Raw genomic sequence first — 17,277 nt, 5'->3', positions numbered from 1 at the left:
CTGTAGCACTTTATTATTTTAATTTTAAAAAAGGAAATAATATGGCTAAATGTTAACGATTTGAAAAAAGCTAGATGATGTGTACATTGATATTTGTCACGTTATTCTCTTAAACTTTTCTATGTAATCAAAGTATTTAATAATTTTTTTAATGTTGATTTATTTTTGAGAGAGACAGAGCACAAGCAGGGAACGGCAGAGAGAGACAGAGACACAGAATACAAGGCAGGCTCCAGGCTCTGAGGTGTCAGCACAGAGCCCGAAGCGGGGCTTGAACTCATGAACCACAAGATTATGACCTAAGCCTAAGTCGGACACTTAACTGACTGAGCCACCCAGGCACCCCAGTTTTTAAAAATAAACATACCTACACAGGACTCTAATACTTCTAATAGTTCTGTAGTTCTTGACTATCCAGGACCATCCTTACCCCAGGCCTGGTCTTCTGCTCATGTTGTCCAGTCAGTTTGCCCTGAAAACTGTCTAAGCAAGTTTTAGGTCAGCAGGCTTTTAACTAATAGTGAGGTTAAAACTAAGCATAATATGATAGACTTTATTTCTCTCAACAATTTTTTCTTAAAATTCATTTTTACGATACTCTTTTGAAGAACAGTTCGTAGAACTTAGTAGTCTATGTATAAAGGTAAAGTCCATTTGACCCTGCTTAGAGGAAAATCCTTTCTTCATGTTTATTGGTATGAATAGATATTTTGTTTAGCCTTAAATAAAAGCAAGTTTATGGAATTTAATTTTTAAACAAATGTTTTCATATTTATTTAGCATAAAGTATTTCAAGATCTGCAACAGAGACTTAGAATTTGGGAAGTTACAGGATCCTTAAATATCATATAGTCCAGTTGCCTATATTTCTGTTCCCTTCTGTTAAATTTCCATATTTAACATAATGTTTGAATATGTTAATATGTGTTTAAACACTTTGAGCAAAAGAAGGATATTATGTACAATCATGAAAATCCATTGGACATGTTAAACATTATACTCCTATTTTATTAGGTTTAATAATGATAGTCTCCTTAGGTATTATACATCCCACCTCTACCCTTTCATTTGTCTGTTTGACTTTATGAATTTATTACAGATCTTAAAACTCAATGCATATAATCAAATAAATGTAATGCTGAGGCCATTATCTGGTGCAAGTCATCTTTAAATTTAATTTCCTGAGAAATTAATCCAAAGCCTAGACTTTTCTCTAAACTCAATCTAGAAGATTTTTGAGACACAATTTAGAGAACTCTAGTTTAAGTGAAGTGTTGAGAAAGTAAGAATTCTTGAGTTTTGCTAGAGAAATATTACACTTGTGTAATTGGTAACACCCAGTGCCCCATGTCTCCATGTCAAGGTTCACTATGGCTTACTCAACTGTATGTTTTTAGTGTACCCTGTAAACTGGTTATTGGTATCATAAAGATTTACCTTGGAGATACTGAAGTGTGTGTCATACTGCTAAAGCTTTTAACTGCTGGAAAGACTGGTCTGGTTGGGTTTGTCTCAGGTTTGAAAAAAGACTGCAGATGTAAAATGTATCATGCGTAAGTAATGTGGAAGAAGTTAGCATTGTGGCACATGTTGCATTTTAACTCTGGAATAGGCAGTTTGAATATAAAATGGTATGATTTGCTTTTGTCTAAATATGGTTTGTGTTTTACTTTTGATGTACTTTATCTATGGAAATGCCATGGTTATCATTTTCATTTCTCTAATTCAGCATATTTGGTGGACCTTAACCCTGTTACCCTTACAACTACCTCCAATGTTCCTTTGTTGAAATGTGTCTAAACCCAAACCTCCACTCTACCTTCCTCAATAGAAATCTTCTGATGTAACTGACAGTATTCCATACTTCTGTTCCTCAAAACATAGATTTACTGACTTAGTTTTCTGGTTTGTTATAAAGCAGCAGGTGGGGGACAGTATCAGTGTCCGTAATAAGCTTTTTCCGGTCATTTTATCATCTAAGAAATGAATGGAAAGAAAATCTAAAGAGCAAACTAATATGAAAAGACATTTATATTTGGAAGTGTTGTCAGATCTTCAGATTTAATTATAACCAAATTGAATATATTTTTTTAATGTTTTATTCATTTCTAGGAGAGAGAGAGACAGCGTGAGCAGGGGAGGGTCAGAGAGAGAGGGTGTCACAGACTGAAACTGGCTCCAGGCTCTGAGCTGGCAGTCAGCACAGAGCCCGACGCGGGGCTCGAACCCACGAACCGCGAGATCATGACCCAAGCGAAAGTTGGACGCTTAACCAACTAAGCCACCCAGGCACCCCCAAATTGGATATTTTTATTAGTTTCAATTTCCAATATAATGAAATTTGTCTATCTTGATGGATAACCGATTATTTAATTATGGATGCCAGAGCCTTTTACCCAGCTCTCTCTACCGTGGTGAATTAGAATACCAATTAGATTGTGCTCGCTTCAGCAACACATATAGTAGAATGCCATTGAGATTAACAACAATAATAGCAACACTGAAACTGTATAGGACATACTTTAATCTTCCTTTGAAGACTGAGAAGTCATTTAAGACTGTGTGTCTAGTTCATTATGACTGTTGGTTATTTCGGTGTCTCAGATTGGACTGTAGATTGGTAGGTAGAGACCACACTTACCCCTCCCAGTCCCATTACAGGCTTAGATTTAAAGTTTCCAATTTATTTTAATGTTTTTTGGACAGGTAATGAAAGCAAGGTGCCTGGCCATGCAGCATAGAAGCCAGATTGTACGTATGCCGGCACAGTTTCCCAGAACCCTCAAGTGCCACATGGGAGTGGAGTCACTAATGACACTCTCCACTGGTCTTAATTTTGTGTCCTGTTACAACCCTTACTTAAGTTGAGGCTTATGTCACTATTTAGGAAAAATAAACATGAACAGTCTTTACCCTAACAGGAAAAGATGGCCAAGTTCCCTTGTTCATGAGCCAAACTTGGCACCCCAAAAGCAGAGTCAGAACTACCTAGTGTCCTGGAAAGTTCAGTTCTACATCAGCTGCCCTCTGACTAATGTAATTTTACTGTGTATAAGAGTTTGGTTGGAGGATCATCATTATAACTTATTTCCATAAACTATCACTGAATTGTGAACGTGTGTGTTTCCTGGTTAATATAGAAGTAATTCTAGTCATTCCAGATAGGCTGTTGCTAATTGATGTGAAAGAAGTAAATACATTCCTTTCTCTACTAGTGGGGAGCCCAGTTCACTATGGCAAGCTACTCATGCAGTTTTTTAAATGTTCCAGCTCCATTTGTGCTGAAAATTGTCACTCTCTTCCTTCCTTTCATCTGGGGACTGTTACTGTGGACACATGAATTTTTATTTATTTGATGTTTTACACTAAGTTATAGTCATTCGCTGTGATGTTCGGGTCTTCATTGTGTCCCAGAGCTGGCCAGTGGCAGCATGTTCACCTGTCTTTTTGGCACCACTCCTGCCAGGTGTGGTTGTTTCCCCTTGCTCTTGGCCACAACAGAATTTCACCATCTTACTTTGTGCTTTCCCTATGTCAACCTGCAAACAGCTATTTCTCCAGGGAGTCCTGGCTTATTTCGTTAAGGAATGATATTTAGAAATCCACACCTGAAACCAAAGGTGTTCATTGCAAGTAGAGTGTCATTGTTTCTTAACCCTTTCAGTGGCTAGAGCTTAAGAGAAATATGTGTGTATTTTAAGTTTGTGTTCACATTTCCAACTCAAGTTAACATTACTGGGATTTTCCTGTGACTTCTTTGATTTTATTATTGTATCTCCTTTTTCTCACACTGAAAATCTTGGGTCCTAACAACATTAATATACTAATTAATTAATTAATATACAAATATACATTTGTCCCACAATATGTATAAAATTGTTTCAGAATTACACAACCGTTATTATTACCAATAGTAAAACAGTTGAATGAAATTAAATATTACTTTGTACTTTTTTTGTTACCATAATTTATCCCAGTAAGTACGAATGGTCAGTTTACTATTTACAGGTCATTTAAAATAATTTCTCTCTGTTGACAGTGTTCCCAATTTGATGTATGAGATACATTGTTTCAGGCTAGTTTCAAAATTAGGATTTGCTTTTTTAATGTTCTAAATTTTATATTTGAACATGTAGAAAAATTGTTAACATAATTTAAAAATCAAACTATATGAAAAGGTAAATTCAGAGCGGTTTTACTATCTCTCCCCACCCATTTTCTTTACCTATTTTTATTAATTTCTGGCTTATTGTTCAAGTGTTCCTCTTTGCAAAAATAAACCCCTAGGTACACACATACCTGTGTTTGTGTGAATTTATGTATGTGTGATATATATATTCTCCATCCATTCTTACACAAAATACACTGTTCTCTGTGTTCTTTTTTGACTGACTGTATTCTGAAGATTACTCCATATCAGTAGGTAGAAATCCTCCATTATTTATTTATATATTTATTTAAAATTTTTGAATTTAAATTCAAGTTAGTTAACATATAGTATAGTATTGGTTTCAGGAGTAGAACCCAGTGATTCATCACTTACATAGAACACCCAGTGCTCATCCCATCAGGTGTCCTCCTTAATGCCCTCACCCATTTAACCCATACTCCGCCCCCAACACTCCTCCAGCAACCCTCAGTTTGTTCTCTGTATTTAAGAGTCTCCTATGGCTTCCCTCCTTCTCTGTTTTTTTCTTATTTTTCCTTCCCTTCCCCTGTGTTCATCTGTTATGTTTCTTAAATTCCACATGAGTGAATATTTGTCTTTCTCTGACTTATTTCACTTATGGTAATACATTCTACTTCCATCCACATTGTTGCAAATGGCAAGATTTCATTCTTTTGGATCACTGAGTAATATTCCATTGAATACATATGCCACATCTTTATGTATTCATCAGTTAATGGACATTTGGCCTCTTTCCATAGTTTGGCTATTGTTGATAGTGCTGCTATAAACATTGGGGTGCATGTGTCTCTTCTAATCAGCATTTTTGTATCCTTTGGAGAAGTACCTAGTCGTGGAATTGCTGAATCATAGGGTAGTTCTATTTTGAACTTTTTGAGGAACCTCCATGCTGTTGTCCAGAGTGGCTGTATTAGTTTGCATTCCCACCAACAGTGTAAGGAGATTCCCTTTCTCTGCATCCTCACCAACAGCTGTTGGTTCCTGAGTTGTTAATTTTAGCCATTCTGACAGGTGTGAGGTGGTATCTCCTTTAAAATAAAAAAGCCAAGCAGTAATTCTCTGTGCAGATGTATCATAATTAATTCAACCAATTCCCTATTAATGCACACTTGTGCTCTTAATACACATGTTGGGTTATTTTTAAAGTAACTTTCCTTAAATGTTCAAGCTGTTCAGTATGTCCTCATTGCATACATTCCAAACTTGATATCATGGCCTCTAGTACCTCACCTTGGCATACTTCTTTGTCCTCATTTCAGACCATACTGTCTTCCTTGCAGTCTATACCCAGTGCCTTACAGATCAGATGTTACTTCTTGACACCTTCCCCGACCACCCTACCCAGTGTATTTTCTCTTGCCATTGTTACTTGACTTCATTTCCTTATGAGTAGTTAAAAGCAGTCTGCATTTACCTGGTTACCTTAATTGAGGCGGTATCACACAGCTTGGGTTTTGAGCCCGTCCACCTGATTTTGAATCCTGGTCATATGACCTTAGGCATGTTACTTAGCACTCTGTGTCTTTGTTTCTTTATCTGAAAATAGGCATAATAACAGTATTTTCCTTACTGGGCTCTGTGAGAAATGAATGGTTAGTAAATATAAACACTTGGGCAATTGCTAGCACTTACTAATATAAAGTAAATGTTGCATGTTAGTATTTGTTATTTAATTTTTCATTGTCTTTCTCCCCTCAGTAAGCTCTGTGGCAGCAAGGAGCTCGCCTGAGTTGTTCCCCCACTGAATCTCAGGACTTAGAGCAGTTCCTAAGATATAGAAGGCATTTAGATACTTGTTGCTGAATGAATCATACTTACAGTTCAATTCCCATTCCTGTGAAACATTCTTGGAGATCTGAGACTAAAAGAATGCTCTCTCATATATATTATATGCATATACAGTTGTCATATTCAACAGACATTTTCATCAGATTTGTTATCAAAATACGAATGCCCACTGTTAATGTGTATCTTGGAAGTTCTGGCCAATCACTAAAATCTGAAAGAAATAAAACATTTCTCTCAGAAAAAGGAAAGAATGATCATATTTGATTTGATGCAATGATCTATCCATGAAATCCAAAGGATCAAGTACAATTCTCTTAAAATTGTTGATGGGTGCCTGGGTGGCTCAGTTGGTTGAGCAGCTAACTTCGGCTCAAGTCATGATCTCACAGTTCGTGAGTTCAAGCCCCACGTCAGCCTCTGCACTTACATCCCAGAGCCTGGAGCCTGTTTCGGATTCTGTGTCTCCTTCTCTCTCTGTCCCTCCCCTGCTCACACTCTGTCTCTGTCTCTCTCTCGCTCTCAAAAATAAATGAACATTAAAAAAATTTTTTTAATTGTTGAGAGTATAGCAAATGATCAGATTTGAACTATACATAAATCATTTACTAACACATCAGTAATTACAGGTTAAAGCCATAATTGAAGAAAAATATTATTCAACGAGAGCAGCAAAAAATGTAAAATACCTTACAATATTTATAACTGGAGATTTACGTGAAGTGTATCTTTTCGTAAAGAAAATTAGAAAACTTTACTGAGAGATAAGAGGTTCAGAAAAATGGTAACATACCCTATTTCCGGGTAGTAATAGTGAATACTGTAGAATTTTATCACTATAATGTTAATATATAAAAATACATAAAATACATATGGAAATCCAATGTTAAATTATTGCAAACCAAATTCATTTGTAGTTTTAGATATATCATGTCAGAATTATTTTAAAGTTTATGTACAGAATATTTGAAAATGAATAGAAATGGTTTGATGGCCACTCTTTAATAAAGATTCAAAACACACTGTGTGCTAACAACTAGGGGAGAATAGAACACTTACAAGTCTAGTGACTTTTTAATACAGTAATATTATGATATGTGTGACATACTTCTGAACTTACCCAACAGTGCTATAAATGTCTCACTAGCAGGTAAAAGAGCACATCATTTAATTTTACAGCAAGGAATCTAGGATACAAGAGAGGTTATAATTCCCAGAGTTTCAGGATATGTCAGAAGAGATAGCATCAAAATTATTCTGACAATTCTAATCAAACTTTAAATAATTGATATCAAAAAATAAATTTCCCATTTAATCTCCGCAATCTAAGATGAGTACCCTGTTCCAGTGTGCCTAGGATTTCCTCGTTTTAACACAGAAAGTCTCATGTTCCAGGAAACTTAGTTATAGGAAAACCACTGTAGTTGATCACCCTCACACAATTCATAGAAAAGATGCTTGTGTCTGTAAGTAGTATTTCTCATAAAATGGAAAGACATGGAAGACAAATGGCTAATTCGATCTGTAGAAACCCATCTAAGGCCATCTTGTGGTCCCCAGGCCACATGTTCTCCCTGTGCACAGAATTCCTTCAGGAGGCTTCATCAGTCAGGACATTTAAGATTTGGGTTCACTCATTCACCAAACTCCGCACCTGAAAAACAAACAACCCAGTGAAGAAATGGGCAGAAGATATGAACAGACACTTCTCCAAAGAGGACATCCAGATGGCCAACAGACACATGAAACGATGCTCAGCATCCCTCCTCATCAGGGAAATACAAATCAAAACCACACTGAGATACCACCTCACGCCAGTCAGAGTGGCTAAAATGAGCAAATCAGAGGACTCTAGATGCTAGCGAGGATGTGGAGAAACGGGCACCCTCCTACACTGTTGGTGGGAATGTAAACTGGTACAGCCCCTCTGGAAAACAGTGTGGAGGTTCCTCAGGAAACTAACAAAGAACTCCCTTATGACCCAGCAATAGCACTGCTAGGAATTTACCCAAGGGATACAGAAATGCTGATGCATAGGTGCACATGTACCCCAATGTTCATAGCAGCACTCTCCACAATAGCTAAAACATGGAAAGAGCCTAAGTGTCCATCAACGGACGAATGGATCAATAAGATGTGGTTTATCTATACCATGGAATACTACATGGCAATGAGAAAGAATGAAATCTGGCCATGTGTAGCAACATGGATGGACCTTGAGGGTGTTATGCTGAGCGAAACAAGGCAGAGAAGGACAAATACCATATGTTTGCACGTATAGGAGGATTAGGAGGAACTTGACGGAGGAACAAGGGGGAGAAGAAGGGCGGAAATGGTGGGGGAAAGGGAGAGAGGCAAACCATGAGAGACTCTTGAATGCTGACAGAAACTGAGGACTGATGGATGGGGGGGGAGGGGGGAGGGGCATGGAGGAGGGCACTTGTGGGGAAGAGCACTGAGTGTTATGTGGAAACTAATTTGACAATAAACTATTTGTAAAAAAAAATTAAAAAATAAAAAAAATTAAAAAATTAAAAAAAAAAAGATTTGGGTTCACTCAAGAATCTATACCTAGTAAGAATTAGTAAGAATCCCAATAATCATCTGCAAACTGAATAGGAGGATTGAGGCCATATGGCTTATTAGTCTCCTATCCCACAACTAATCTCTGAGCTTATGATAGTTGTGGTATGTTGACTTTTAGAGTAGATTTTCCTGTAGGCTGCACTTTTCAGAAGTCCTTTTTTTGGGGATTTGTTTGTTTGCTTTCAGTTTTTTTTGCTGTGGTCTTTCTATATCAATCGGTGAAAATATTTTACTGCTTATTAATCTACTTATTTCTCACCTTTGCCTAAAAGGAATTAAGATGATGTATTTAGTATACTATAGATGGATGTTAATAGAAGAGTTCATGTTTTTTATATATATGTGTTTTATATAGCCACTAGTTTGACAAGTGTGTTCTATATCATAGTGACATTGTCCTCCCTATAAAATGAGAAAGAAGGAATTCTTTCTTTTTTGTTTTACTTTCCAGATTATAAATACCTTAAAAATTCTAACCATCAAGTAAGACATTTTAGAAATATACTAGAAATGCAAACCATATTTACATCACTGTAGGTCTTACTTATTATAAAGATTTCCAAAGCAATGTATCAGAGTAAAACTCAGGTTCCAGCCGTAATCCTGCAGCATCCTTGGGTATATGCATTGGGAAGATGGCTGGTTCACCAAGCTTGGGTTATAGGTCACAGATTGCAATACTTAAATGTATTGACAATCACATCAAGTAAGATCACAGATTGGTGAGAAGAAGGTGTAAAATTATGCCATTTATCATGGAACTGTTGCCTAAGCTTCTACTGAAACTTCCCTACAGAATATAAAGTGTGTGTGTAATAGATTATTTTGCAGTCAGACTGAGAGCTCTGCTGTTTTATCACACTAAGTAAAAATGTAACCACTTGCCACAGCTGAGGTATTTCTTCTTTATTATTATTTTTCAGTGTCTAAAAAGCACGGGAAGCTCATCACTTTCCTGCGCACATTCATGAAGTCTCGTCCCACAAAACAGAAGCTGAAGCAGCGGGGGATCTTGAAAGAGAGGGTGTTTGGTTGTGACCTGGGGGAGCACCTTCTGAATTCTGGTTTTGAAGGTAAAAACAATACATATAACCTCATAATTTCAGCATCTGATCTCTCCATGTTGCTTTTCTGTAATCAATTCTGAAGCAGATTAAGCAAGCACTATTTATTCCATATAAGCTCCACAGCATTTACTGAACTTTTCCACGTACTTCTTTGAGTTCTGAGATAATTGAGAACAGAGAAGGCCTAAGAGTGCCCTTTGGCCTCAGAGATGCCTCTGATCTGCCTGGCATGGGTAAGACGCTCACACAGAGGGTACAACAGCACTGTTAGTCTGCATTATTTTTATATCTTTCCAGATAGCTTTCTTGCCCAGTGTTTCCTCTCACATTTTTGTAAATTATTTATTTAATTTCTATTTGAAAAAAAATAAGTCAAAGTCTTGAGACTAAAATACCAAGACCAGTCTCCCACTTGTGTAGCTGAAAATTATTTTATTTTTTTTTAATTTTTCTTAAGTTTATTTATTTTTCTTTTGAGAGAGACAGAGCAAGCAGGGGAGGGGCAGAGAGAAAGAATCCCAAGCAGGCAAATGGAGCCTGATGTGGGGCTCAAACTCACGAACTATGAGACCATGACCTGAGCCAAAACCAAGAGTCAGCCACTTAACCAACTGAGCCACCCAGAAGCCTCTAAATTTCTTTCTAAATTGAACTCGGATTCAGGAATTCAGTGATTGGCTGAATAGATAGAGAGGATGAATGGACAGGAAGAAACAATCAAAAAAAATTTTTAAATAGTGCTTTCCTCTGCCATTTCCTTTAGAGATGCCACAATTTTAAAGAAGTATCTCCCTGTAATGTTGATTAGTACCAGAAATAGTTTGTGAAATTCTGAATCCTGATGGGAAATGCCCATTGTACCTTTTTAAAAGGCGACTAGTGAAAACTAGTATTAAGTACCAATGTACATCAAGTTCAAATTAAGGCCTTACTCATTGCTTAAAGAATAGCAGTTTATTGGGGCATCTGGGTGGCTTTGTTGGTTAAGTGTCCGACTTTAGCTTTGGCTCACTCCGGTCATGATCTCACAGTTGGTTAGTTGAAGCCCCGCATCTGGGTCTCTGCTGACAGCACAGAGCTCGCTTCAGATCCTCTGTCCCCCCCTCTCTCTGCCCTTGCCCCATGTGTACACACACTCTGTCTTTCTCAAAGGTAAACATTAAAAAAAGAATAAGACTGTATTTATAATATTAATTTAATGCAAAGTGTACCATGTTTCTTGAGGAAGAAGGTAAAGTATTATTTTATTTTTAATTTTTTTAATGCTTTTACTTATTCTTGAGAGAAAGATACAGAGCACAAGTATGGGAGGGGCAGAGAGAGAGGGAGACACAGAATCTGAAGCAGGCTCCAGGCTCTGAGCTGTCAGCACAGAGCCCAACATGGGGCTCAAATTCACAAGCCCCAAGATCATGACCTGAGCCAAAGTCAAACGCTTAACTGACTGAGCCACCCAGGTGCCCCTAAAGTATTATTTTAAACAGGTGCTATTCCCAAACTAATGTCAACTTAATGCAATTTCTGAAAAAACAAATAACCTGAGGATTATTAACTAGTCAAAATGCATATGGAAAAATAAACCAACGGGAATATTAAGCAGCACCATGGTAGGAAAAAAAATCAGTGATAGAATAAGAGGCATGTAGCTTTACCATATATTAAAACAATACTCAAAAATAGAATGTTATTAGCATAGAGAATGAGACATGAATGACACAGCTTGGAATGTTCAGAAGTAGTTCTTACTATAGATGCGAATCCACTGTGTGTATGGTCTTAAAACCAGGTCACGGGGTGGGGGTTACTTATTGAATATATATGTGTGTATATACGTAGAAAGAGATGGAGAGAGAGGGGCAGAATATGGAATAGCAATTTTGAAAACATTCTTACTTTAGGACACTGAAAATTCCATGTGTATAAAAGAGTTAACTGTCTTAAACTCCTAGAAATGCTAATATGAAGCAATTTCTTTTTGCAGTCTAAGAGGGATAAAGCTTTCTCAGGTCAAAAAAAAACCATAAAGGAAGGGGTAGTCTCAAATATCAAATTTCCACATAATGAAAATAACAAGTGCAAAGGAAAGGTACCTCAGACTTAGAAAATAATCTGTTTTGGGTATGATAAAATAAAACATATGAAAATATCATTCGGATTTGTGAGAAAATTAAGCCCCTGAGTAGAAGAACAGATAAAAGATAAGACATATAACTTTCACAGGGAAAGTAGATGGTATCGAAAGTATAAAAAAGTATTTATGCTTATTCATAATCATGAAAATGTACCTTTGTAAAATTTTGATACGCCATTTTATATTGGTAAACATTATTAATATCACAGCTGTTTTTCTAAAATATTATATTCAGTGCTATTAAAAATAGCAGTGATTTTTACCAATAAGGAAAAATTGTTAGTTTCTGGTAACTCTGTGAATTACTACTTTTTTGGCACTTTATTGCAAGAGACTTTATAGTGTTCCTTTTATGTAGCAATTTTCCTTAGGGATTTATACTAAAGTTGGATTTCAATAGGAACAAAAATATTCATTATAGCATTAGATACAAGAGCAAAAAAGTTGAATCCTCAACTTTTAGGGAAACTGTTCTGTAAATTATGAGGCTATTGAAATTGTAACTTGAGGGGCACCTGGGTGGCCCATGTCAGTTAAGTGGCCGACTTTAGCTCAGATCATGATCTCCCAGTCTTTGATTCAGGCCCCACGTCAAGCTCTGTCAGCACAGAGCCTGGACCCTGCTTCCAATTCTGTGTCTCCCTCTCTCTCTGCCTCTCTCCTGCTTTTTCTCTATCTCTCTCCCAAAAATAATAAACATTAAAAAAATTGTAATTTGAATATAACATAGAAATTTGAACAGTGTTTTATATATATATACACATATATATATATATATATATATATATATACCTTTTTGAAAGTATGGATATTTAGGTGATATGTAAAATTGAATATAATCATAGTAGAGTGTTAGATGTAGATAGAGATATCTTTGTCACTTTTTTCTTAGTTGTCCTCCTTTTTTCAATTACAAAAAAAGAAAAAGCACTTGAAGAGTATTAGAAATGAAATTAATAATCTGAGAAGAGAAAACTCTGCTAAAGGCCTGTTTGAAGGAAAATTCTATATTCAGATGATTAGAGAGCAAAAATTAATTTGTAACATTAGAATGTAATTATAATTTGGTAAAATTGAAAAAGCGGAAACCTTGAAGACTGAGGTTAGATACATTGTAGTTAACATATTAACGTTATTTCCTGTTTGATCAGGGATAATGGAATATGAAAAATAAGTAACCATACAAAGGATATTCATTTGAATATGTATTTGAATATTCAAATAAGGGCAAACAGGAAAAGGGAAACCTTTGAAATTTATTCACTAAAATTTTTAGGAAAGAAAATGGTTTTTAATAGTAAAATAGTTTCTTAGTTTGTCTTTGATTTAATAAATGTGGAGGAATTAAAGCTTTTTAAAACTTTGAGGGACGCCTGCCTGAGTAGCTCATTTGGTTAAGCATCCTACTTCGGCTCAGGTCATAATCCCCGGGTTAGGGAGTTCCAGGCCCTATCAGGTGCTGATAGCTCATAGCCTGGAGCCTCCTTCAGATATTCTCTCTCTCTCTCTCTCTCTCTCTCTCTCTCTGTCCCTTCCCCACTCACTCTCTTTCTCTCTCAAAAATAAACCTTAAAAAAAAGCTTTTTAAGATTTTGAGACTTCATCTATATTGTATATAGTCTATAACTACAGTTATGTATGTGTTTGTATAGAGGGAGAGAAAGATTATTTTAAAGTCTAAATTAAAATGTAGAATTGAATATATAATACATAGTATTCTCAAGTCTAAAGGAATAATCAGAAGGAAGAATGATATATAGTATAAATACAATTGTGAGAAGACACGAGATATAAATATGTATGGCTAAACAGATTTAATTTATAATGTGTATTATCATTGTTCCTCATATTTATTCTGTTTTAGTTTGGACTTTAAAGTAATGTCCTTATTCTATATAAAATATATTTTATACCAGATTTTCTAATAAGAAAGCTCATTTTGGAGTGCTCTTTTGCTAAGTGACTCATTCTCTCAATTGTATTCCTAATGAATAATTAACTTTCTAGAAAGATTATCCTGTTAACGCTTTCTAAACTTTTGAGCACCTCTCTGTTGAAGGAAGTGACAAACCTGACCTGTTTCTTTCATACAAAGTGTTGTAAGAAATCATGTAGGAACCTGACACGGCATCAAAAAAAATTTTTGTAGTGATCCCTGGTGCCAGGATTCACTCAGAATGATCTTACAGCATTTCGGCTACCACAAACCACAATGCTTGTAATTGAGTTGCTTAAAGATTATATATCATGGTTACTAAAGAACTGATTTTTTTTTTAATCTCACATAGTTGTGTGTGTGTGTGTGTGTTTGTATAATTTGTCATTTACATAGGCTTTCTTAACTATAGAGTCAAATGGTTTTTGTTATCTTAGTTTCCTTTTTCTTTTTGTACCTCTTTTTAGTGTTTGTTTCTTTTGTGTCTCATTTTGTTCAACCCTGCTTGGATGTGATATTAACATGAGAGAATGTTCTCTGGTTTGTTCTGCCATGCTAACTTCACACATCAAATCAGGACATTTTAGTTGTACTTAGAAGTTTCAGGTGTGTTTCCATTCTTAGGAAGAATGATAGTAGAAGACAGATGCCAGTATATCATATCTTTCTGAAAAATAACAGATTTAATGACTAGAGTGTTCATGCATTCCTTAACTATGATAAATTTATTCTAGTGGAACAAAGAGTTGTCAAGTGTCATGGATTTTTTACAGTATTTGTTTTATTTGCTGCACATTCTTGAAACCAGATTTCCTTAAAATGAGATTTGAAATTAAATGGCAAAAAAGGTGAGAACTTTGTAGAAAACTTGGGCTTTCTACAAAAAAAAAATTAGAGTTGGTACGACATACAAAAATGTTAAAACTCAAGGTGAGAAAGCTGTTGCCTGAGCAGATTTCTGTGTTTGAGGAAGAGGCTCTTTTGTTTAACATTTATGTATTTACTTTGGTGGCAGGTTGGGGAGCGGGGGAGAGGCAGAAAGGAGAGAATTACTGCAGAGCCTGAAGCGGGGCTCATTCTCACAAACCCTGAGATCATGACCTGAGCCCAAATTAAGTGTCAGACACTTAACCTACTGAGCCACCCAGGTGTCTCTGAGCCAAGAGACTTTAAAAAAAACTATTGTAAATATACAGAGATTTCATAATCAGAGCACACTGCGGGGAAAATAACAAGGCCAAATAACCCCTGAAAGTAATCCTTTTGATAGTCACACTTTCATAACCAAAAATCATGATACACGTTCTAACAAATAATACTGTACCAGTGTGCTCCTGGCCTAGAAGCCACCACCCAGAGTGTGGAACTTGACTCTTTCATCTGTATCACAGAGTGCATGCATGATGCCTGGCATATAGAAGCGTTGATGAATGAATGAGTGAGTGAGTGAATGAAGAAAAGAGAGCAGAAATGAAACCACAACTGTCAAGAAAAATCAAAGACCAATTTGTGTCTTACTTACTTATCATATACTTCTTTTAGCCATGATTCTAATCTTAAATGTCATCAGTTTTAATTTAGACATGTACTTACTATATTATCATGATGACATCAAAACTACTAAAAATACTAAATAAACATGGATCAGAAGAATGTTATTGGAGAGTGTGGGAATAATTCTTAAAGTCCTGTCCTCTCTTGGAAGAACCAGTGTGGAGGTTTTCTAATGCTGTGTTTTGTCTGGGTCATTGTTAAATGTGCACTTTGCTGGTTTGTCAGATGGTATTGGGGGAAAAGATGTTTAAGATGCCTGTTTTAAACTAGGATTTCTTCGAATAATGTAATTGGTTCCCATATTGCTTTCTTCTATGTTAGTGAAACGAGAAACCAGATCTTTTCTTTTTTTACCTTTGACACTTTTCTTCAGTTTCTACTGTCTTCTTTAAAATGAAAGTTTATGCTTTTCTCTTTCATTTTACTACCTATTTTAAATAACTTCCTCATTTGTCGCTCTTAAAATTCTAAGTAATAGCATTGTTCAGTTATATAATTTTATTTATGAAGCCACACCATGTGATTGTTTTGTGGACATTCAGTCTTTTTGCCTAGGAACATCAAATGTTAAGAAATAGTTCAGATGTTTTCCATAATGTATTATGTCTGTGGGCCTTAGCCATATTATCAGGGAAAGACTTCTGATTCCCTGTATTTTCAAAGTATGCCTACTTGTTTAGGAGAATTTAAGAAAATATGGATCTAATATCACATGATTGTGAGAGTCCCAAGAAAGTAATCTATACTTTTTAATAGATGGTCACTTATTTTTATGAAAATTCTACAGTGAATACTAAGAGAGCTTGACAATACACAAATACATCCCTGTGTTCTGAAGGGCTTTGAGTACCTGGGTCAGTTACCATGCTAATTTGGAGGATACATAATGAGCAGTATCTTTTAAGAAAAAAAAATTACAGCTTTGTTTTCCTTCCTTTCTTTAAGTAATTGTATTAATTATCCCAGTAATCTCTAAATATATTTCCTTGGAAGTAGGTGATAGAAAATTTCTAGGTCCCAGTTTATTTTATTTCACTTCTAGGTTGTAAGGATAGAAACTAAGGCATTGAGGTTATCATTGATGTAACAGTATTAGTACTAGAATTCCCGTCATAAAGATATTTTTCTTGTCTAAGATTTGTGAACATTTTTAGAGATAGAAAGCATACAGTTGAAAATGAATACAGTTTCTTATGAAAACCAAGATGTCCCTGCTCAGCTGACTTGATCGTATGACTTTGTCAGGCTCACAAGGGCACTTAAAAATTAATTCATTTGCTAATTTTCTACTTTGTTTCAAGACACAGATTTTGAATATACAAAGACAGATGAAACATGGTTTTTGCTCCTTAAAAGCTTGACTAATAAAGGGCAATAGTTATATAAACAAGCAAATAATATTTCGAAATGACATAGTTCTTTGGGCACATAGAACATAGTGCAGCCAGCTCTCCTTGGGAATATTCAAAGAAAGCTTGCTTAAGAGTGAAAATTCAATTGGGTTTTCAACAACGGCCAAGAGTTTTCTATAAGAAGGTGGTAGTAGGAAGAGAATGCAGGGAGAGGAAATTGGTTTTTCTTTATCAGGAAATTGAGGGACTTATAAAATGGCTGGTTTGTGTGGTAAAACAGGAGAGACGTGAGTTGGCCTGGAGTTGTGAGATCAATAACTTAAGTGCAAACTATGAAGGACCTTGCATTCTAAGCAGTATTTTGCCTTTGTTAAAACTTGACTTTGTACTTGGACTGTTTAAGTTAGAATCTCACTTCTGCCCTTGTTTCCTGCTTGCCCTTTGGGTAAAACTTCATCTCTGTAAGACTCAGTTTCCTCTTGATACAGTGACAGAGCTTTTTCAGTAGATTTCTGTGAGATTTAAATGAGGGCATATGTTGTAAAAAACTTAGCTTGGCACATATTACATACTTAATAATATAGCTGCTTTAAAAAATTATTCAAACCTAAGGAGTTTAAATTTTTTTTTTATATATTTTTATTTATTTCTAGGAGAGAGAGAGAGAGACAGCGTGA

The 17,277-nt window shown here is 35.7% G+C and overlaps 1 protein-coding gene across 4 annotated transcripts in view; it reads left to right on the top strand.

Moving 5' to 3' along the window:
- ARHGAP32 (Rho GTPase activating protein 32) overlaps positions 1-17,277 on the top strand; it is a 308,055-nt gene that overhangs the window by 256,131 nt on the left and 34,647 nt on the right. For all 4 annotated transcript variants that reach the window (XM_039240249.1, XM_039240248.1, XM_039240252.1 and 1 more), the window contains one exon: positions 9,484-9,633. In XM_039240249.1, coding sequence (XP_039096180.1) covers positions 9,484-9,633 — 150 coding nt within the window. The remainder of the gene's footprint in view (positions 1-9,483; positions 9,634-17,277) is intronic.

This window comes from Hyaena hyaena, unplaced genomic scaffold, assembly GCF_003009895.1.
Source record: "Hyaena hyaena isolate Hyena2069 unplaced genomic scaffold, ASM300989v1 scaffold_171, whole genome shotgun sequence".
Classification (NCBI taxonomy): Eukaryota; Metazoa; Chordata; class Mammalia; order Carnivora; family Hyaenidae; genus Hyaena; species Hyaena hyaena.
This window is presented reverse-complemented; position numbering and strand designations above follow the sequence as displayed.